The following is a 23,573-nucleotide window of genomic DNA, read 5'->3' on the forward strand; positions in this document are numbered from 1 at the left end:
TATAACGATTAGATAACAGCAGGCGCGGACTATAAATAGGGTGCCGGCAACCGACATATGCTGCGTTCCCGACTTTTACTTGCTGGCAACCGATCGCTAGCTTCACACACATTTGTGTCGAAATGGTTTCGACAGCTTGGACTTCTCAGTTTTCGGACCTATGAATCGTTTATTCGTAGGTTGCTAACTTCACGTTTATTTATATTTCTTTTATTTCTGTCAAATTTTTTTAAAATTTAAAAGGCAAAGTAAAATATTTTTTCGAAAGAAAAGAAATGGCTTCGGCAAGCAGTACATCAGCCCGTTCTTTGTTCCAGGATTCAAAAACGCGCCTGGCCGACAGGGTACAGGTGAACGTTAATAATATCGCTGCAGTCGCCCGACAGATTACCAGAGGATCAAAAAGCCAAGAAGTAAGTAAAAAAACTTAACTGAGGACACATAAGACAATGTTTTACAGCCTTCTTGTGTAACTTACCTCAAACTCCCTCTCTGTTATCCAATAATATATAATATAACCAATTTCTTGATTGAAAAGATCTCTTCTATATGTTCAAAATTAGGGTAACCAAATCTACAGCAGGTGGCTGTGTATTTAGTCTTTGAGCTTTTACTGCTGGTATCATTAATAAAATATCTAGGCAAACTTTAACCATTCAATCTTGGTCAATTTGAAAATGAAATGTTCATATGAACTTGGCTCCCTAACAGCTTGGCATTCAAGCACAAGCACTGTCTCTAAAGAAATGCAACTAACATCCCGAATAATGCAACATATTTATAATGTCGGTTGCAATACATTCTAATATACATAACAGTTGGTATAACCTATGATTGATATTGCATGTTGTTATACAAGTTGCTGAGGCTCAATATGAAAGTGGATGAAAATAGTAATATCCTGTATTTTGGGAAAAATATTACAATAATAACAAATATGGAATATCCATTGTTCACTCTTAGTGCCAATATCCTCTAGATTGAAAACAAAGTCATTGCAGATCCATGTTCTTATCAACATTTCATCTTCAAATTGACTAAGGATTCAATTGTTAAGGTTTGTCTACATACTTTATTAACACCCTGTAATTCAACACACTTGTTGTTCAACAGATATTTGGGGTTAATTTATTGAAGGTGAATTTTCATATCATCACTAGTATATTGAATACTTTATTTATTTATAATGTACATTGCAGACCTTAATGTACCAAATAATATATAGTCATAGAAACATAATAAATAGGTACAACAATATAATGAAACAGTCATATAATACCTACCTATCTTCTAAATCTAAAACCGATATCAAAGAAAGCCATGTCCCACATTACTCCATTCGATTGGTCAATAAAATTTTTATTTATTTAATGCACTACCGAAAAGTATAAAAGGCTTACCATTTAAGCAACATAAGAGTTAAGTCTGGGAAATATTGTTATGTAACTCCGTTTATTCCTTTGATGAGTACTTGAAATATAATTTAATATTTTCTTGTTTAAATAAATATTGTCTAAGTGTTAATGTCTATTAATGCACCTATTTAATGTTAATACACATACAGATAAGAAAAATTTTGGGTATAAACATATGAATCCAATTGACAAGAGCAGGTAGATTCATTGCAATACTGCCTTTGGAGCACTTTTTATATTATAAATATTGACTTATATGAAAATTAATATATCTACATTATTATACATGAGTATTCAACACCATAGACAGGAAAAAAAATCTATCCTTCATAGAAGGTTAAAGCATTGCCTGGATAGAGTCAGTTACCTAAGATATCCACTTTCAAATATCATCACTAAAGCCCTTTCTCCTTGGTAAGAGATTCAATCAATTAAATGGAAATTGATAATTCATTTTTAAAACAAAAGGCAGATTTCGGAAATAATTAATAATGATATGCCCCTAAATATCGATGCAATCACAGAACACAAATATATCAATGCAATCATTGTATATGAATAGGATGAAATGACCCTATTATAGGAGTGTCAAAATATACAATGCATTACCGATGAAATTAAGAAGATAAAAGTTTTTTGTTCAGCACCCTTTTTATTCAATGGGTGAATACATAACTCATTCGGGTAATCTTAATCTGTTTGGCTTAACTGTCCGTATTGCTATAGAATTCTAGTCGCCTTCGCTCTTATCGTGCGGGTTCAAAGGTCACCACGTAATACAAATCAAACTGAAAAATCAGTGACTGCTAAAATGTAATTTCCTTGAGAGTTTGACAATACATTGAACGCCGTCATGTGACATATTAAAGCCGCGTATACACCTTAGATCATAATTATTAACTGACGTGATGCCTTTAACGCCGTAAAAATGTCTGCGGAATACTACGTATCCGAGATTCGACATGTAAAACATACGTTGGTTATTTCCTTTCATGACGTGAAAAAGCCCATAAGTATAAAGCCTGTTGGGTATACGCCTCATCGGTATATGCCTACAATCCCCGATATTCTGCTAAGTTGCCAGACGTAATATTTACTTTTCTTTTTTGAAAAATTGTCCGAAATAGACGGAATTCTCAATAACAATTTTTCTTTACGCAATAATATCTAAATCTAAGCATTTTATATTTTTTTATGAGAGCAAAAATGCCTCCCTAGGCATTTGTTAAAATTGTACATATTTCATTTAAAAATAGTTGTTACCTAAATTTTTGAGAAATTAGTATACGATTTAGCATGACCCTATGTATGTGCATAACATACTAATTTGTCGATTTCAGGGCACAGCGTCTAATTTTTAACGATTATTTGATCTTGTCTTCTTCTTTGTTTATGTGTGATTGTGTTTTTTTGTAATAATTATTGGGAAACTATACATTTTGGTATAATGACAAACAATTAATTTGTATTGTGTGTGATGCAGTGCAGTCAGAGACCAAAAAACTACTTTCTTTGTTTAAAGGCAAGTTCATGTTACAATCTCACTTTTAAAATGACATTTTAATTTTATGATTTATTATTTGTCGTTCGACCCAATCTATGCGTTGATGCACAGAAAATTAAAAAAGTTGTGTTATCTTTTCTTTTATATCAGTTAAAAATTAAAAAAAGATAAAAAATAACTAAAAAAAAACTGGTGAATGCGGCGGGCATTTCTATCTCCCAGGGCATTCACCAATTTATTTACTTAGCTTTGTTTAAAAAATTTTTTTTTTGTACTTTTTAATCATACCTAAATAATAAACGAAATGCAAAAAGAAAACTAATTATTTTAATAACGATAAAGAAAATAAGGGATTGCTTAGAATGTACAAGAAGAAGTAGCTAAAGCGCTTGGAATTAGTTTAAGAATGGTGCAAAAGGTTGTATATGAAAACAAGAACAATCTTATTTCCAAGCAGGAAACAAAGTGTAAAAGGAAGAAGCCGAAGACTGAAGATTTAAGTGAATGTGTAAAAATGAAGTAACAAATTTGACTAAAAAAAGAAACTAATTATAACTATCATTATCACTAACAGAGTCGGAAAACTCTTCGTCATTTTCCGAATTTTCTTCAAATGGATCAATGATCAATAGTTCAACTTGGATATCGAGTACTTTTTCTCTCTTCCACCAGGTTCTAATAATGTTTTCTGTGTGATCCACTGATTTCCGCCAATACTCCTTTGTGATGTGATTCAATGCCTCATTCCAAACAGCTTCAACCTGGTCAGATCTAAGACCAGCACCCACATGCTTCTCATAATAAGATTTTAACCCTGCCCATATAAGCTCAATGGCATTAAACTGACAATGGTATGGTTGCAATCTTAAAACTTCATGGCCATATTCACGTATTATTTCGTCAACAGCATATATTTTTGGTCTTTTCAGCGATTTTGCAATTGAAAGAAGTTCAGATTTTGGCATATATGGCAAGGGATTCTGATTTTCTTTTAGTAACCATTCATAAATTTCGCTTTTTCTCCAACTTCCATTTGGTTGTTTATTCAAAATTCTTGAATGATACGACGCATTGTCTAATACTACTAAGGAAGGTTCTTGCAAGTTCGGTATTAACTGTTCCTTTAACAATTTTTCAAACATTTCGGAATTCATATGATAATCCATCCTTTTAGACTTAGAAGAAAAAATTAAACTTGCACCTGGAACGAATTCCGTTGAAGACCCGGCATGTAAAATAATAAATCTTTTTCCCTGACCACATCCTTTTTTTCTTTTCACGCTTTTCACAGATTCATCTTGCCAAAATTTTATTCCACTCCCGTTTGAAAATCTAAGAATTTTCATCTAAGAATACCACTTTCCTTAACTTTGATTTTTCATTTTGTGTTTATTGTCTTAAAAATCCTATTCGTTGGCTTACAATATTTGGTAGTTCACACAAATATTTTCTATTGCAGTCTTTTTTATAGCGAAAACCTATGCTTTTAATTAATTTTGATAAAGCAGAAAGTCCAATTTCCAAAGTGCCGCGTTGCTTTAAAACATCCCTCAGAAATGGCAGCGTTATATTTGTTTTTAACCTATATAGTTCATAAATCCTATCCCTTACTTCCATTTTTACACATTCACTTAAATCTTCAGTCTTCTTCCTTTTACACTTTTTTTGTTTCTTGGGAATAAGATTGTTCTTGTTTTCATATACAACCTTTTGCACCATTCTTAAACTAATTCCAAGCGCTTTAGCTACTTCTTCTTGTACATTCTTAGGCAACCCTTTATTTTCTTTTTCGTTCTCGAAGTAATTAATAACATTAAGTACCATTTTTTTGGCTTGAGGATTTAGAAATCCACAAAAAAGCTTTTTTTCTTTTCCGTAATTTGAAATTTAAATTATCTTGTGACAAATAATGTCATCCGTCAATCGAAACGAGACAGGCATGTTTGTTATGAAAGTAATTGTTTTAGAACTACTGACATTTATCATTTTATCTTCTTTTGATACATTAACGCTGCATATATCTGTTTCGTTTATCTGACGCGTTGTAGTTAAAAAACGTTGTTGCGCAAATTGAAATGAAACGTAACTACAAAAGTTTGTCGTTGATAATCCGATGCACCCGCACGATAAGAGCGCACAACAGCAAGTTTTTTTTTTTAATATATAACTGGTTTCTGGGGTTAATGTTAAGTGGCGTGTCTGACTTCATATTTTTATTTTACTTACCTCTAACCATTTTAATTTTAAGCTTTGTAAATATCTTAATTTTAGTATTATTCTTGAATCGACGACCTTATATTATTTTATGTACCTAATCAAAAGAGCAATAAATGAATTTAAATTAATAGTTAAGCTTTGTTGTGAATCCAAATTTAATTATCTTGCTACTTCTTTTTTTTTTAGGCATGTTTTATTTTTTTTATATTAACTATTTTAATCTTTCAATTGAAGTTTAAATCATCGTGAAAGTATCTTTTTATATAATGTAATTTTATTTCTCGTTAGAGTATTTATTACTTTTTAGCATTACTCATAATATAATTAAATTTTTAATTGATGTAAAAAGAAAATGCGTATTTTTTTAAATTTGTTTACCCTGACATCTCTAAATACCTTGATGTGTAAGACATGAATAATCAATTTAAATTCTGAAAACCTCTCTCTCGTGTGTCACTTAAGTAACTAATTTTTTTAATTCAGATCCTTATGCACTCCTCTCGGAATTTTGCCGTGCAAGAACAACTAATCGAAAACTCTGAAAACAATCTTAAAAGATTGCAACTACTGTGCGCACATTTAGGAGTTCAACAGGACGTGTTGCACAGACGAGCAGCACAAATCGAAGAGGTTAAGGAGCAAGTCCAGGCGATGCAAAGATGATTTGGATTATAAGTGATAGTTCGTGACTACTTTTTGTACTACTAGAAGAGTGAAATATATCTATATAATATTTTGGAAGTTTTCTTACAGTTGTATGTTCTTAATAACAGCTCGAAAATCTCTCACGAAATAACTGAAGTGTAGATTGAAATAAAATAAAAGACATTTGAGATATTACTGCATATAGTTTTATTAAATTAACAAAAAACTTCCTAATCTTAATTCTAAATTATGCCAATCAAACAAAATAAAATCAATAATCCAAATACAAAAAATGATCATTTTAATCTAATATTACACACTCATAAGGAACAGCCAATTTAGTGTCAGATAAAACTTCTGTTCTGCTTTCCTCTCCCTAAAAATGATAAAAAATAAATAAAAGGTACACTGTCAAAATCTTTCTGAAGAGTTAGAACAAATTTTGTTCGTTTGAAGGTTTGTTCGTTAGTTGAACAAAGTTTGTTGTTTTAAAAAGTTGTATAATATATGTTAATATTTGGAAATCTTTTGAGGAAATGAACGTTTACAAAAAGAAAAATTATTCAATACATTTCTTGCAAAACCTAAAGGATTAAGTCAAGATATCAATCCTAGTAGCATAGGTAGAACTAGCGTCTGATGTAAATTTGTATCATTACATAATAATTATGCAATCTTCTTTTGTAGAATAACTTCTCAAAAAAATTCCACGTCTTGCTTTGTCCACTCTATTGCAGTTCTTTATACCATACATGCTAGCCACGAATTCTTGAACTGTATTAATTTTTCCCTTAATGAAAATATCAACCTAATCACTTAATGATGCAAAAACCATTTGAAGCGTATAAAAGCAAAACCAGACATTTGACACTTTCCAAAAAATTAGTTAAAGATAGATTTTATATAGAAAAGTTGTTGACAATTAGTCCAGGCGAATTGTACCAATTTTAAGCAAAAAAGGAAAAAAATGTTATCCGGAAACTAACGACGGGAAAAGGTTTGGGGGGTATCAGGAACGAGAAAAAAATTCATGCAGGAGCAGGTTAAGGGAAGTAAAGTTTTGGGGGGGTGAAAAGGGGTGAAAAATTGTACCTTTTCGATTTGCGGCGAAAGTTGACGTCAAAGAAAAAAATCTATAATGGAAAAGTTGTAGATAATAAATTCTCGGATTTCTTTGTCGCCTGTTGACTTTCAAAAATCCTGGACGACCAGGATTTTGCGGTTGTCATGTATGAGTGCAATGTTGTTAAAAAAATAATTATTTGATCATTAATTAATTATACTTTGCACATGATTTTTCAGGCAACCTTTGCGGAATGTAATCATTGTAGATATCTTAAACTTTATTATAAAAAAATATGTTTTAACTCGTAAAGTGATGGGTGAAGGTCATAGTATGGTGGGATCTTAGATCAATAGGAGATTATCGCGATAATTTAATTAGAGATCGATCTTTTTGCGTATAAATTGAATTAACGATTTGATTTTACCAAAGTTATCTATATTAGACTAAAGTCTAATAGGTACATTAGTTAGCATGTGTTGGGAAAAGAAAAATCAAAGGTTGCAAAAAGGATGAATTTTTAGACCCATTTAAGAGGATAACCAAGTAACTCTTTTATAAAAATTGAGAAATTGGGCAAAATTTCGTTGATAAATTGTACTTACCTTAGTTTTCTTACTGTTGTCGGACAATTTAGATTTTTTTGGTCGTGGTTTTTGAGGCCGAATTAACCGTGCCCGCATAAACCGTGCCTCCTCTACATACGAACGTCTTTCTTTTTCCGAAAGCTTTCTATAAAAAATACCTTAGTTTTACAATGAACGTTTTCAAGTTGTTACCACAACTTGCCTCCACATTTCTACAATGATTTGGTTTCGAGTTTGCTCAGTTCCCTCAGTCTGGATTGATTCCCAATTATCCAATGCCAGGGCATGAAATAACCGATAACCATGAATGTGGTTGCTATCCGTTGCCGAGGCTGTTGGGGTAGTTGGTTTAACTCTAAAACGTACAGTTCAATTTGATGGCCGATAAGCGAAAGACGTTTACTTACTTTTTTGCGGTAGCTGTAACAGGATCTTCGTCTTCATCAGATAAAATGACTAAAGTATCATCTTCTTTACCGCTTTCTACTGTGCTTACTTCAGAAGCAACACTTGCGTTTACATCCTTTTTGGCGACGTATGTTAAAGATATACCGGCTTCGCCAAGTTTAAAACTTATTGGAGTTTTTTGATTTGCTGAGTTCCCTTCTTTTTCAGCTTTATCCGACACTATAAAACTTTTAAGCACATCATGTTCTTCTGTATTTACAACTAATACTTTTGTAGGTGTCTTATTTGTGTTAGATGAGGAACTTTGTCGTGATTTTTCGGGAGTCTTGTCATCATAATCATCATCATCATCACTTATAACAAAACCTTCAATACAAAGAGAATCTTGAGTGCTGGAATCTGGGATTGCTATTTCAGTAATTTTGCTATTGACGTGGCCGTCCTGAGAAGATCTCGATGTAGAAGGAATTTCTGAAATAGTTATAAGTATTAAAGGTTATTTAGAAAATAGAACATTTTAGTTGCCCGCCTAAGCTGCGGATAGTATATGAACCATGTAACTCTTTGACACTTTTTTTTAGAGTATATATCCAGGATAAAAGGATATCTAAAAAGAACGATATCTCGTATGCATTAGTAATTAACGACATATTAAAAACCCTGTATTAAATATCTATAATTCCAAAATACTATAGAATTCCAATCCCAAAAAAACATAACGCTATATATGTGTTTATACAACTCAAGATGTGAGTGTAATGGCTAGAAATATATATAAAACAGTTAAATTATTAGACATTAAAACCTAAACTTTCATACAGAATCAGTAATTAAATGCAAGCAACAAAGCAGCCCCAATCAACGATAATCTATACTCAAACACTTAGAAGGCAATGCAACTATTTAACGCAACGAGAACAATATTCAGAATCATCAGTCAGAGAAAATGAAAACTGCTTTCCAAGTATTCCTTAAAAAGGATAAAAGGTACAATTTATATAACATTAAAGAAGTGTCCAGTTCTTAGTACAAAGTATAGTAGTCAAAGCCTCGTATGGTTCTAGGGAGCCTGTGATAGAGATAGAGTATGATAGTGTTAATGTTCTTACTATGCCTGTTGTAATAATTTGAATAATTGTTAAACTTTAACTATATTTAATACAACATAAATTAAACCCTTGAATAACGATTGCTATAATAGACTCGATTAAACAAAGAGATAAACTTAAGACAAAATTTAAAAAAAATAAGGACAATGTTAAGTTAAAGAATACCTATAAAATATATAAAAATATGTCAACACCAAAGCCAAATAGTAGGCAGATACATTAAATGAAAATAAAAATGACATAAAACATTTATATGAACTTGTAGCTGAACCAACAAGTTTAATACAGGCAGTCATTTTTACTCAAAAATTAGTATAAAGAATGATAGTGACGAATTTTTGAATGACATAAAGATGTTTGATTAATGTAATAGGGATTTTATAAATGTAGGTAGAGAAATGGCTGAAATTTAAAACGTAGTATGCGAAAATAGTAAACACACTCATTCACAATTGACACATCTCATAACTCTGATATTTCTTTGCAGCAAGAGATACTTGAAATCAGGTTATTGGCATACAGATTGAATAGTATAGTGGACCTAGATGGGACCCCTGTAAGACTCTAGAGCTAGACATAAATAAGTGCAATTTCAACAAAATGTTGACGATATCAATGAGATAACAAAGCAGTAAGCTCTTCAAGAAAATTAAACAGCTTCTTCAACTTTTCCCGTAAGATGTAGTGGTTCAAAGGTACTATTTGAACAAGGTACAAATATTGATTATAAAGATACATGATCTTTTGGTAAAGAAACCACGTTGATAGTTTCAATTTAACATGAGGAAATATGGAATTTTAAATAATAAGCTCAAAAATTATATACCTAGATATACAATATACCTGATGTGACCGTAGATAGTATATCTGGATATTGGACCATAATTTTCAATGTTGAAAATGAACTGGTTTTAAGGATTAGGTTTCAAAGATGAAATAAGGGGTTACACAGAATAAATGCACAATCGTTAGCTATGAAATTGGGAATCCGATATGAAGAAGAAGGGCCTACTCTAGTCTACAGAGATTGTTTCCTCTAGTCTAATGCCATAGGTTTTGAAGGTCTTCCGAGCTTGATATTTCATATATATAAATTCCGGAGAGGCGGGGATCTTGCAACATATATTTTTCGAATGGCAATTATTTAGAAGTTTACCAATCTCCATCCATGATATTAAATTTAACAGTAACTACTAAAAGGGTTTGCCAAAAAGAGGTATTATTTTGAGTAACCCGCTATTTCGGTAGATGTCACTTTTGAACCTGTTATTTTTTGACATTTGACAAGTAGAAGCTACGTCATTAATAAAAATGGAACGATACTTGCTTTAACAACGAATTGAAATTGTTAAAAATTCACTATAAAAATGGTGACAACTTGGCAGAGACGGTTCGTAAAACTCGAACATTCTTGAGTCATCGTAAAGCACTTTGTCGGAGCGCAATACAGAAATTGGTGAAAAGAATTCGAATTGCTGGGACACCTTAGTAACGTGAGCCTGAGCCTGAATCCATATTAATATGTAATTACAGATCCGTTGGGACCACATGATTGCTATCAGCCAATAAGAAACCCAAAATCGGGTCTTTTATTGGCTGATAGCAATCACGTGGTCCCAACGATTCAGTTTAATAATTCAGCCTGAATCCACATTGATACGTAATTACGGATCCGTTGGGACCACGTGATTGCTATCAGCCTATGAGAGGCCTGAAATTCTTTTGTTAATTTTTTTTTTATTAATTGTTATTTTGTACCATTTTCTTTAGAATGTCGAATTTGGGTTCGACCCCGGGTTCCACATATTTTAAATGTGGTAATTGTGGTTTTTTAATTAATAGTCAGTCCCAAAATTATTTGGAACTCCCAATGTGCCCAAGTACGTATGGAGGAGAAGGAGAACCAGGGACTTACCTTCGAGCTTTGCACCAATGAGGACAATATTTTAACTTTTAGCATGTATATATAATATTAATTGTTATTATTTTATCTTTTTGTCAGTTTTTTAGCTAGTACCAATTTAGTTTATGTTATAGCTTTTATTAGTTACAGATCTCTTTGTTTATTTATTTTGTAGTATTAATAGGCGATGGCAAAAATGTAAGCCAAAAACACGGGAAATTAAAGTCGGATTACCGAACAGATGGAGTAAATGATGTGCGCGAAATATAGGCCCGCCCATCGATGCAACCTTGGCAGATTTAGACGAGGGGAATTATGCCTACTTATTTTAAATTATTTTACCGTACAGCTTTGCTTTGTAAGCAGCTTTTTTTTAAATATAATACGGTCGCCTGTGAAACGGATACAAACCGATTTTGAGGTTGTGCCAGGTAATGATATAATATGATATAATCCCTTTTAGTTAAGTATTTTGTTATGCAAGGTTATGTTAATATATTGGGGTTTACCGAAAAGGGATAAAATTATTATTATAAAATTTAAAAAATGTTCGTATCAAGGCAAGCTTTTTTTAATCAAGCAGGGCTGGATGCCAAACGGTCAAATTTTAACCACAACATTTTTTGTCATTTTCACGTATAAATTCGCTCATCCTGGGACAGACTGTATATTAAAAATATTTATTACCTGCTGCTTCTGCTGTAAACTGGACTTTTTGCACTTTGTTGTATGCTGGATGCTCGTTATCACATGTTTTATATATGTTCATAATCACTTCCTTTTCAGCAATGGTCAAATGTTTTCGTACTCTTTTCTTCGGGGGTGACGATGGGGGTGTACGTGGCGCGTCAACCATTATTTGTTAACAAACAAATTAACAAAAAAATAAACACAATTTCAACTTTTCAATATTGCGAAGATTCAAATATTCGAATAGCAGAAAATTCAACCAAAACGATCTAAAGCCGCTTGACTAATAAAATTAAATAAAACCCCAAGTCATAAACCCTATCGAGGCTCTAGGCCACACCTCCGGCGCAGAACGATCACGTGACCACTCCATCTGTTCGTTAACCCAAGTATAGTTAACGAAATATTAGTTAACGAAATATTGATTTTAGTTCATTTATGCCAGAAAATCTCTATGGGATCCGAGAACCTCTTTACAATTAAAGCATAAAAATAAGTTGAGCAGCACATAACTGGAACTGAAACTTCGCTTGCTCTGTATGAGATTGAAAAATTTTTACAGTATTAAAAATTTTTTGCCATATAAAACATAATCTGTGTGAGAGCCTTGTATTGTCTTTTATTGACTACAGGGATGTTGTGTACAGAAACTACGTCACGCTAAATCTCTCTGATAAAAACAGAAATTACAGAACTCTTGCATGAGATTTGCATTTAATATACCTTTCAGGTCACATGCTACCCCTTATCTAAATCATAATTTTAAACATGGAAAACCGTATAAAAGGTCATATATTTCATTTTATCTATCTGGCGTTCTTAAAAATACCCAACGAAAATATTTAAATAATCTTTTCAACACTTTTTGCCATAACTATAATACTCGAAATATGTCAAACTTTAAAATAGCCAAACATAAATATGCCTGTTAGCAAAAATCTTTCCAATATATTGCATCTCACTACTGGAATAAATTACCAAAAGAAGTTAAAAATGTTGGTCAGGATAAATTCTCAAGATAGATCAAAACTGCAGGCAGTGCAGTGCCTTATGTCATCGGTTTTATATAATCGCTGTACTGTTCGCGTTCATCACTGATCAAATCTTTATTATTTAACTATACTATAAGTCTGTAATTATATATATGATGAACACATTCTTTTGAATTTGAAGTTAATATGATCTTAAATGTTTTCATTGTTAAATCACCAGTTTTTCATAAAAAATATCATCACTTACCATGAATATTACTCTCATTACTGTCACTATTGTCGGTTTCCAGCCAAATCATTGGAGACTCGGACATCAACGTTGCCGCCTTAACAACGGGAACTCCTTGCGAAATCAACCGCGATGCCTCCACAGCATCAATATTAACAATTTCGTTTATATGACCAGTATTTATGTTATTGTGCGAGGGTGTCTCGATAAATTCATCTTCCGAATCGGAATCTAACGCAATTATTTCTCGTTCCTTACTGCTAAAGGCCTCCTTTTCAAATGGAACGAGTGGAGGCGGTTCTGTAGTATATGACATGCTATTTTTTTCAGGAGTATTTCGACTAGTTTCTGGCTGTTTGGCATCAGACGGTTGATCTTTAAGCACTTGCTTGGCAGTTTCTGATAATTCCGAGTCTTCTGGGTTCAAAGGGGGTGCATGTATTGAAGCGTAATGTGATACTATTTTTAATTGGTCGTAACTGAGAAAATTACAATAGGGACACGCAAAGCCTATTTTGTTGTGGGCCAAGGATAGATGTATTTCTAGATCTCTGAAAATAAACATTTAAAATAATCTTACAATATACTACGTTTTCATAAAGATTTCAAATCAGACTAGATTTTAAAAACACCATAAAAAACGAGCATTTAAATCAGTTTGAGTATCGAAATTGTTTCGGCTTTTTTTGGGATTGTATTGGATTGAAATACCATAAAAACGCTGACCGAACTGCAAACAGTTTTTAAACGTCAAGTCACCAAACAAAAATTAGGCCAGTATATGGTCTGAAGAACCGTCTACTAAAACTAGCCAAGCAACACACGATAGTTGAATAAACGTTTATTTTAATTTTACACCAGATGTACATTTTGAACTCGAAAAATTCATCCATTAACCTTTGTCATTTTATCAAATGTTTCTGTGATGCTGTAGATTTTGTGTTTTTACCTTTTATAAAAGTGTACATTTTTGGTATCTTTGACTGTTTCGGAAATATTAAGTAAAATTCAAAAAATAACATTTAGAAAAGAAAATTATTTATTTGCCGAAAATTGTTACAACATATTCAAAAACTTATACATAATACAAATCTAAGCAATAATGTCAATGTAGGAGATGTTCAAAATGCTCGGCACAAACGTCTTGGCAACACCCTACCCGTAAATAGAAATTTCTTCTAACGTTACTCAACATCTCAGGTGTGATCAATCTAGCCAGGGTTATTCGTCTTCGTAAGGCAGCTAAGTCAGTGGGTTTAGTTTTGTATACAATAGTTGTCACATATCCCTATAAGAAAAAGTCTAATGGCGTCAGATCGGGAGACCGTGCTGGCCATTCCATCGATCCTCGCCTCCCTATCCACCAATCTGGAAATATATGTGGTTGAGGTACTGCCGGACATTTATTTGGTAGTGGGGTGGTGCTCCATCTTGTTGAACCCATATCATATTCGCTGGAATTTGTGGGTTTTCTGGATCAGGATACAAGTTGGCCAACGTTGGCACTACATTATTTTGAAGCAATTCTAAATAATTATCGCCATTCAAATTTTTCTCAATAAAAAAGGGACCTATGATCTGATCTTCAATAATTCCTGCCCACACGTTAACCTCTTCAGGGTATTGAGTATTGTCTTCTCTCGTCCAGCGAGGATATTCCCTGGACCAATAGCGGCAATTTTGACGATTGGCATGACCGTGAAGAGTAAAGGTGCACTCATCAGAAAACATAACATGTTCTAATTGGATCACATTGCTGTCTAACATTGCCATCACTTGTTCACAAAAATACATTCTCCTGTCAAAATCGTATTCCCTGAGCTCCCGGGTGGGTATAATTTTATAGGGATGCATTTTGTTTTCTTTTAATATTCTAATAACTGATGAATAGCTAATATCGAGTACTGGGGCTGCTTTCCGAGTAGATGTATGTGGGTGTTCCTCAAACTCAAGCATAACAGCCAATTTGGTATCCTCACTTATTGCATTGGCAGCTGCTTTTTTAACCTGCCTAACATGGCCCAGCTCGCGGAATTGCTTTTCTATTTTACTAATTGTCCCTTGGGTTAAAGGCGGCAAATTTGGAAATTTTTCGTGAAATAAGCGAGCTACTTCCATTTGCGTCCGTGTATTATCTCCATAGCCAATCATCTGTAGAATTGTTATTTTGTGCATTTCTGTTAAATGAACCATTTTTCTGGCTTGTAGTTAATGAAATTCAAACGACTGACGACTACTTCTGTCATGCAACATGAGTCAACATTAAGTCTGGCATTTTAAACCAAAGCAAACAACAATTATTAGTTTTTTTTATTCTCATATCAATAAAAAGGAATGCTGAATTAGTTTTTGCTTGCTTTATCATTACCTAAATGGGCAAGAAGTATTAAGTAAGTTGTAGAGAATCTTGAAAAATAAATAATTTTCTTTTCTAAATGTTATTTTTTGAATTTTACTTAATATTTCCGAAACAGTCAAAGATAGGTATAGGACATTGTATACAAAATATGTCTAAAATGATCTGAGGAATCTAAACATTAATTAACATACAGGGTGTTATGCTTGAACTAAGCAAGTTGGTATTGACCACCGTTATCTGATACAGCCTGTATAAAAAGTTTTTATGAAAAAAAATGCGCAACTATAACTATAAAAACCAATCGACGTGTTCGAGCGTTTTTTCCAACACGCTCCCATCTATTTATTAGCTAATTTATTCCATTTGGCTGATACACACTGTATGTATTATATATTTCTGTTACAATAAAGTAGCATATTATTTATTTTTATGAGTGACTAACGTTGAACAAATACCTTCATATTTTTTAAATTGAGTTATTATAAAGCATATTAAGTAAATATAATTTAGCGACGATTTATAGCTATATAGCCTAGCTAGGTACTTACTTAGATTGATCGGTCGCAAAGAAATCATAAGGGCATTTCCAGCTTTTCATGCATTGCTTTATATGAAGGGTTAAGCTATCTTGACTTTTTGCTAAATATTGACAGCATTTACAGACAAAACTTTCTTCGCCTTCAGCTACCGACGCTTTATCCGACATTCGCACATCTACACTTGTGGAACTGGACACAATATTTTCTTCTGCGCCTACTTTGTCGACTTTTGTTGGACTGTTTTCTAGCTCATATTCGCTCTTAATGGCAGTGATAACGGGTAAATGGTATTCGGGTTCAATAGGTTTATCACAAACGTGGCTCGAAAGTTCGTTTTCACTGTCAAAATCTCCCGTGCATTTAGCACATTGGAAATTCGGTTTTGGAGCGGGGTTTTCCGTGATTGTGGGCGCGTCGGAATTGGTATGAACTATATGGAAATCAGGAGGCTGTAAAAAGAAAAATAGTTGAAAAATTGAGTTGTAATGTGATCTGTTTAGGTGTAGATCTAGGCCTGATGATGCTCCGATAGTAGCGAAACACGTGTAGCTTTTAAAAATATATATATATGTTTAATGAAACCCTCACTTATAGTTTTTACTTTTGTTTTGAAAAATAGTCTCGTAAATTTAATAAACCTTACAAAAATATTATATTTGTCGTTGGATTGAGTCCAATAGTTTCTCAATTCAGCATAGTATAATTTTAACTGAAATATAACATTGATTTAATTTTGAGGAGAACTACAGCAATTTAAAGTAAGAAGTCTGTTATCATGGTGAGCAAATTTTAAACGGATTTTTTTCAGTGTTTACATATAATGTGAAAAGTAATGAAAGCTAAGTTTTTTGACATTTTGTCAATAAATTAGGTCCTGTAAACAATATAGCAAAATATATTTAGTACCAACGGCATTGGCCAAATGGAGAAATATACCTAATAGAACGGTTTTATTACGATCAAACGTTATTAAATATTTATTTACTTAAAATACTTTAGAAACACCTGACAGGGTAATTACATGTAAAAAAAAAGAGAAAAAAAAGCAACAATAACCAAACTGTGAATTATTGTGATTAAAATATTACATCTGGGAGAAAAAGATAAGACTAATCCCATTAGATAATACTAAATACAATTCATAAAGGTGGTGTATAATACCAGCTTACATAATTTTGGAAGATTAAATTTGACCATCATACTAGTATAGGCGATCAGTATTCAAATTATAGAAATATAATTTGATACAGACAGATATATGTACGATAGATATATGACAGATATATGTCATTTTGCTTAAAATAAAGAAATCCTAAGAATTTTTTCAGAAATTTTTCTAGGTGCACCATGTTCTAGATGAATTTGCCAAAAGTTTTTGAATTCCGGATAATAAAACTTAAAACCCATAATATTCAGCATGTAATAAACTTTAATTCAGCCACATCTAACATATGGCATTCTCGTTTGGCGAGGAACTCTAAGAATGCATTTTAGACCACTAGAACTTATACAAAAGTGGATATTAAGAATAATTGTAGGTAAAGATCGCCATTATGCTTTTGACTTTCCTTTTAAAGAATGTAAAGTTATGGATTTAAGGCCAATATATTTTTAAACCCTAATATTAAGGCAATTTAAAAAACTTAATACATTAAATGCCATAGCGTATATACATGCAACACGAATTAAAAAGTTGAGTGGGTGCTTACCAAAAGTTAAAACTACACTAGGACAAGGTTATCACATGTATAAAAGCGCAAAAGTTCATGCTTCACTTCCCCCAGATTTTTTAACAATAAATTAAATTTATTTATTAAAGGCAAAACTTAAAAAATGAATAGTTGGACATTTTCAAAATTTTATACATAATATTACTACTTACTTTTTTTTAATTGTTTCTTTTATTGATTTAGTTATTTCTCGTTGTTTTAATTACTTACTTTATTAATTTTTAATTTTTTAGATTACGCTAAATCTTCCACGAACAAGGGTAACCTTTTGAGGGCTTTTTTTATTCATTGCCTTCTTATTTTATGTAACTTTTCTTTAATATTTGAATAAACTTATTATTATTATAAAACCTTTTTAGTTGCAGTTTGACTCCAAGATACAAATAGTTATCCCTAATTGAAAGTTGATTATTTTCAATATGCTACTAATTGGATTCAGAAGACGTGTCTACTACTGTGTGATGAAATTTTTTTTAAACCAATTCATCATATTGTTTAAGTCATTCTGTTGCAACTTATATTCTCGTTTTTTTAGGGAGATCATCCTGAAAATCTTGAAGTTATCAGCAAATAAGAGATAGCTTGAATCGTTTATACTGATAGGCAAATGGTTAATAAAGATAGAGAATAAAAGGAGTGCTATATTGCTATTCTGAAGGACACCTGATAATGCTATGTAAGAATCCGAGAACGATGCTTTTATTCTCACGTAACAGTGCCTGATAGAAATGGATAAGGGAATTAAATTTAGTGGGTTAATTGAGAAGGCAAATCCTCTTAATTTCTGCAATAGCCGCTTTGGACTAACCCTATCAAAGGCTTTCTCTGCATCAGTAAATATAGTATCAAGTTAAAATTTGTTGTCAATAGCCTGAGGAGCACGGTTTGTAAACAAGCATATATTAGAGAATCTGCCTTTCATGTTGTCGAGTTGAAAAGGTATTCTAGAATATATGGGCAATCTCTCAGATTTGCATATCTTGCGAGAAAAAAAATATTTTTCTTTATTAGTCCCTAAAGGACACCTCTCAAACTGATGCATTTTTTCTTAAATAACTTTTAAATACTTATGGTATGATGATCATTAGAAAGACCTTCTTGAAATTATTGTATTAGACATATCTAGATAATTTCACTTTCCAGGTAGGAAAGCGAAAATTTTTTTTAGGTGTCTACAGATTTGTCCAATATAACAGTCTGAACTGGGTATTTTATAAAATACCCCACTCATAAAAGATCATCTGTATTTTATTTAGTAATGTGTATGTAATTAATTATGTTATCAGTCAATCAACAACTATAATATGTTGCGCTATCTATAAAATCTCCTTATTGCACGACAGTCAAGTAGACTCACTTAGTAGTGCAAATAAACCATAGAAATAATTCAATTTTTCATGATCAATATATAAAGATATGAATAGGTATTTACAGAAAAAATATTAGTGTGTGGCACTCATCAGCTTTTTAGTGAGAATATTCTTAATATTCGATTAATATATATATGTATGTATATACTCACAGTTTGCTCTCATATACAAACTCGATCCATTTTAAAAATCTTACTAAATAAAACAAGAGCTTGACAAAGTAAGCAAATTAAACTTCCAATAAAGCTCTAACATTAGTCATCTAAGGCATACATTATTTTAGTCCTAAAATGTACAATTTACTTCAAAATGATAAAAATTACTTTAAAATAAGAAGCTTTTGTCGAATTAATAAAAGAACATCAATTTGAAAACATTTTCACCTAATTGAGTACCTGGTCATCGGCAAACTTTCATATTCCAATTGGATTGATCAATTTAGTAATTTACGTTTAATAAATTTTGTTTTTCTTCAGGTTTCACAACGTATAAATCGATATTAATAACCACTGTGAATTTTTCTGTTTTTTTTTCTAGGTTAGTGCTTGGAAAGTGTATTTAGGGGTTAGCAATTTTCTCATATAATATACATAAGTTCCTCATTCTGTAAAATGCGAGATTTAACAACTTTAATAAAAATTTTAAAAAATTACAGGGGTAGTTAAATATTAAAGCTGCATCTACAATTTTTCCTGTAGATGTTCTAAAATATAGTTATTACTGATTTGAGGCATTTCCACAAAATATAAGTACTTTGGAATTTTGTTAAAAAACTTAAATTTCTTTTACCGGTTTTAATTGAGTTTTCCAAGCAGTAGGAATACAACCATGGGAATCTAACTGATCTATGGTAGCGAACGTTAAGGAACAATCTCCACAGCAATACTTTTTTTTACTGGAACATTCGTGATCTACATAGTCCCGAATTGAAGTAAATACGTTACAACAAGCCTGGCAGCTTATTGTTTCTACTTCTTTCATTTTTTCCCTAAAAAACATATTTAAAATATAACTCAACTATTATCTCTAAAGGTTTCTTACCTGATTGGTTGCGTACCATCATTTATCAAGTCATTGTAAATGCTTGTCTTGATTATTACTTTATGTAGAGCTTAAAATAAAAACCAACATTATTAAATGACTCATAAATATTCCTAAAAACTTACCATTTATTTCGTGATGTACATATAAATGTCTCTGCATCTCTGTGAGGCTAGTACAAGAAAACGGACACATAGAACATTGGTGCATCTCAGCCTTAATATGCAGTTTATTATGACGCCGAAAGTGAAGGTAGTTATCGAACGGTTTTTGACATAGCTCGCATTGTATAGCCATGACGAATTCTGACAAGTTCGAGTTGATTATATTTTTCATTTGTTTGAATCTACAATAGACACTTGTCCATTTCAACTTTGAAATAGATATTTTTAAGTTAAAAAGTTTACTTACGATTTTTTTTCGGTAATGTCGTTACTATTATCACTCTTCTTCAACGACGGGTCTTCTTCAACAGTCAGGTAAAGGCCTTTATACGGAAATTATTACTTTATATTAAATTATGTACAGGTATCAGATTGTGCTTCTATTGCAACTTTTTAGTAAAAACAGTCTTTCTGAATGTATTTAAATATGTTAATAGTTTTTAGAAAAATCAGAAAAGGTAATGGGTCTTATGATTAAAAAGGTGCAAAAAAGATTTAAAGCCTTATTAAGTATGGTAAGATTAAGAATTAGGCGTAACCTAAATGATGTATTCATACTGTTTTACTAATGTAATCAATAACTTAAGGTACAAGAAAAGTTCCATTAGTAGCACACCATTTGCAGTTAATACAATTTAAGGATAACAGATGTCTTTTGAAAAATGTTTCAAAAGGTTCAGTAACCACTCTTGACCAACTTGACTTTTCAACTCTAACACACTTTAGATAAGCTACATGTTCTTTAAATCTGATCTTCTTCATTGTACTGTGTACTTTCTGTACTACTTTTTATCAGAATCGCTGCAATTAATCTTATAGATCTCGAACTTTTCATTGGTCTCTTGAAAATTATTTCAATAGGTTCAGTATGCACTCTTCACCTAAGTCTTTGAAATCCCTATCAAAGCCTAGAGTATTGCAATGAAAGTTTGCTTATTTTCATCTTTTTGAAATCCGGTAGAGTTTTTTAAGATTAACTTTAAACCTATGTGTTCTAATTAGCTTATCAATAATTTTATCATAACCATTAAACATAGCAAGTGTTTTGATTATTGGTTTTTATTTATCTATTACATCTGCTTGGAGGAAATTAGACCAAAAAATGTACTAAAAAATGCATGCTAACCATTTTATGTTCAAAACAATTAAGTCACTAGTTCTGGATCCAAAATGATTTGTTTCTTTTCTATAACAAAATCAATGTCAAATTCTAACTGATTATTAATTTTAGTGACAAGAATATCTAACATTGAAAGTTAATTATTTGCTCGAAGGTAAATTGAATTGATGGAAAACAGTTATTGAGTTGTTTTATAAAGTAATCCATATTGCATTTGCTTTTGTCAAACACATCATCAACATATCTTAACCAAACTCGTGGAAATTATTCATTTGCATTTAACTCAAAACCATTGATTAAGAGCATTCCTAGAAAGGGAGAGAGGCCATTCCCCATGGTTGTACCTTCTAGTCGTTCATAGTATGAGTTGTTATATTGAAACATATTTTGACATGTAAAATTTTGATAATTTATTTCTTGAACATCACTGTCCAAAATTTTAATCAGACATTCCAAAATTTTGACATAGGAATGCTTGTGAACAAGGAAGATACATCGAAAGAAACAAGAATTTAATTTTCACCTAGAATTAAATTATTGACTTTTAAAATAAACTGTTGGCTGTTTTTGACTGAAAAATATTTATAAGATAGTTTGAATGTTCCAAATTGTTTTACTAAAAATTTTGAAATGCTGTAAATTGGAGATTCTATAGTCGAGACAATTGGTCTCATTTTATTGCCAGGTTGATGAATTTTTGGTAAACAATATAATTTTGAAGTTGAAGAAGTAGTCCATACTTGCAGTGGAGTTAATAAGTCAAAGGGTAACTAAAATTGTTTCTGTCATCCTCCACTAAATTTATTTAAAAATCATCTATCCTACATGTTTCGGACATATAAGATGTCCATATTCAGGGATATACAATGAGGGTTTTCGTCACAACATAGGGGAGACCAAGGATACATGGGACAAATTTGATTAAATGATCTCTAACTTTTTTTCGAAGAAATCTCTATCCATAAGGTTTTATTAATGTAATAAACAAACTTTTGTCATAATATATTACTACATAGCATTATCCAAATAAATTTAAAAATATTTTTAAGCCGGGATCAAAAATTTTTGGTCATTTGTCCAATGTATCCCCTGCTCTGGGGCAATAATGAATATGATATGGGGATATTTTGGACATTCATTTACTAATAAAGACAAAAAGTCTTAGAGTAAATATTTATTTAGGAAGCAACAAATTTTCAACTTTTATTTAAGTTAAACTAAATTCTGTCAAATCTGCGTTGAAATAAATCGAATCTTTGAAACGAGGACGCTTGTCTTCAATATCTTTTGGAAGCACAGCTATTACTTCTCCGAATGTTACAAAAGAAGATTCTTCTTCTGTAATTTTGAAGCGATTTGATGGAATCATTCTTTTAAAAAATCGAACCTGAAAAAGTCGAAAAGTTTTCGTTCTACCCGAGCAACATAATTTCTTCCAGAAAATGGTGTTTTTCCCGAAACTTTGACAACAATAAAACCGCCTTTTTCTACATCGTGGGTATCCTGAACTGTCTCTTCTTCTTCCTCCCACTCTGAGGAGGAATCTTTTGTTAGTTCTTCATTTATCTCTTCATCACTAGAGTCACTTTCTACTAGAACTTTTCTCTTAATCTCCTTAAACTTTTTTGGAGGAGGCTTCTTTCTTGCCAATAATTCTTCTTTTTCTGGAGTGTCAGTAACTATCATACATTTTCCTCGTTTTCTTCCTTTTCTCATAGGTTTTCGGGGTTCCGCCTTTGGATAAGGACTTATTTTGTCTGGTGTAATAAAGTTAGATATATTTAAAAGACTTTTAGCAGTCCCAGTAACGCTAGTGCTAGGAATTGAGGTTTCATCGGCAACGCGATTTCCGTCAGTGGCTGGAATTAGGTTTTCATCTAGGTTTTCTGTTTCGGCGAAAATACAGCTTCCACCAGATTGATTGGTAATGACATCTGGAGCAGGTCGATCTGAAACTGACGAACACCAAAACTCGTGTTCTTGAAATATGTCCCGATCAAAAGGAAAAATTCCACTTTTACGAAAGCCAGACTTTATATTTTCTGGTGTAGCAGCACGATCCCAGGCCTTTGAGCATAGCCTCCGCAAGTGAGTAAATAGAAAGAGTTTCATTTGGATGAATCATCATCCAAGAATTGGCAGCTTCAGAAAAATATCTCTTGAAAGGTCCAAAAACAGATCGGTCAAGAGGTTGTAATTTATTTGATGTATGCGGAGGTAAGGTCAAAACTTCAATACCATTTTCTTTGCAAAATGTTATGCCATCATCACTTAAATGGGATTCATGGTTATCCAATATCAGTAACACAGGGTTATTTTTACTACATCTGATATTTCGTTGAAAAAACTGAAGAACTTTAATAAAATTATCTGTTGTCATCCAGCCAGATTTATTCACAAGACCCATAGATCCTTGCATAGCTCCAGACATCATGCGATGGTCGTCAAAACGTATTCTGGGAAAAATCCATACTGGTGGTAATGCATT

The 23,573-nt window shown here is 32.0% G+C and overlaps 2 protein-coding genes across 4 annotated transcripts in view; one reads left to right on the forward strand and one right to left on the reverse strand.

The window, feature by feature from the left end:
* The first annotated feature begins 196 nt into the window (after window positions 1-196).
* Window positions 197-5,976, forward strand: LOC126748445 (BLOC-1-related complex subunit 7). Its single transcript, XM_050457702.1, has 2 exons — window positions 197-413; window positions 5,620-5,976. The coding sequence occupies exons 1-2, from the start codon at window positions 276-278 to the stop codon at window positions 5,797-5,799; spliced, it is 318 nt and encodes a 105-aa protein (XP_050313659.1). The 5' UTR covers window positions 197-275; the 3' UTR covers window positions 5,800-5,976.
* Window positions 5,972-23,573, reverse strand: part of LOC126748300 (uncharacterized) — a 25,956-nt gene continuing 8,354 nt past the window's right edge. Inside the window, exons 5-14 of one of the 3 annotated variants that reach the window (XM_050457444.1) lie at window positions 20,213-20,288; window positions 19,927-20,159; window positions 19,802-19,871; window positions 19,550-19,748; window positions 15,670-16,109; window positions 12,781-13,313; window positions 7,839-8,310; window positions 7,630-7,786; window positions 7,450-7,572; window positions 5,972-6,157 (exon numbers count right to left, since the gene is read on the reverse strand). In XM_050457444.1, the coding sequence (XP_050313401.1) occupies window positions 6,083-6,157; window positions 7,450-7,572; window positions 7,630-7,786; window positions 7,839-8,310; window positions 12,781-13,313; window positions 15,670-16,109; window positions 19,550-19,748; window positions 19,802-19,871; window positions 19,927-20,159; window positions 20,213-20,288 (2,378 nt within the window). In that variant the 3' untranslated portion in view covers window positions 5,972-6,082. Of the gene's footprint in view, window positions 6,158-7,449; window positions 7,577-7,629; window positions 7,787-7,838; window positions 8,311-12,780; window positions 13,314-15,669; window positions 16,110-19,549; window positions 19,749-19,801; window positions 19,872-19,926; window positions 20,160-20,212; window positions 20,289-23,573 lie in introns of all 3 variants that reach the window. The other 2 variants (XM_050457453.1, XM_050457436.1) reach the window with 2 other exon arrangements.

The sequence above is a fragment of the Anthonomus grandis genome, chromosome 2 (assembly GCF_022605725.1).
Source record: "Anthonomus grandis grandis chromosome 2, icAntGran1.3, whole genome shotgun sequence".
Lineage (NCBI taxonomy): Eukaryota > Metazoa > Arthropoda > Insecta > Coleoptera > Curculionidae > Anthonomus > Anthonomus grandis.

What these genes read in the sequence shown, in the direction of transcription:
- LOC126748445 (XM_050457702.1), top strand. Translation starts at nt 276, where the DNA reads ATGGCTTCGGCAAGCAGTACATCAGCCCGTTCTTTGTTCCAGGATTCA. An exon ending in GAGGATCAAAAAGCCAAGAA is followed by an intron (nt 414 to 5,619) that starts GTAAGTAAAAAA and finishes TTTTTAATTCAG; the next exon opens with ATCCTTATGCACTCCTCTCG.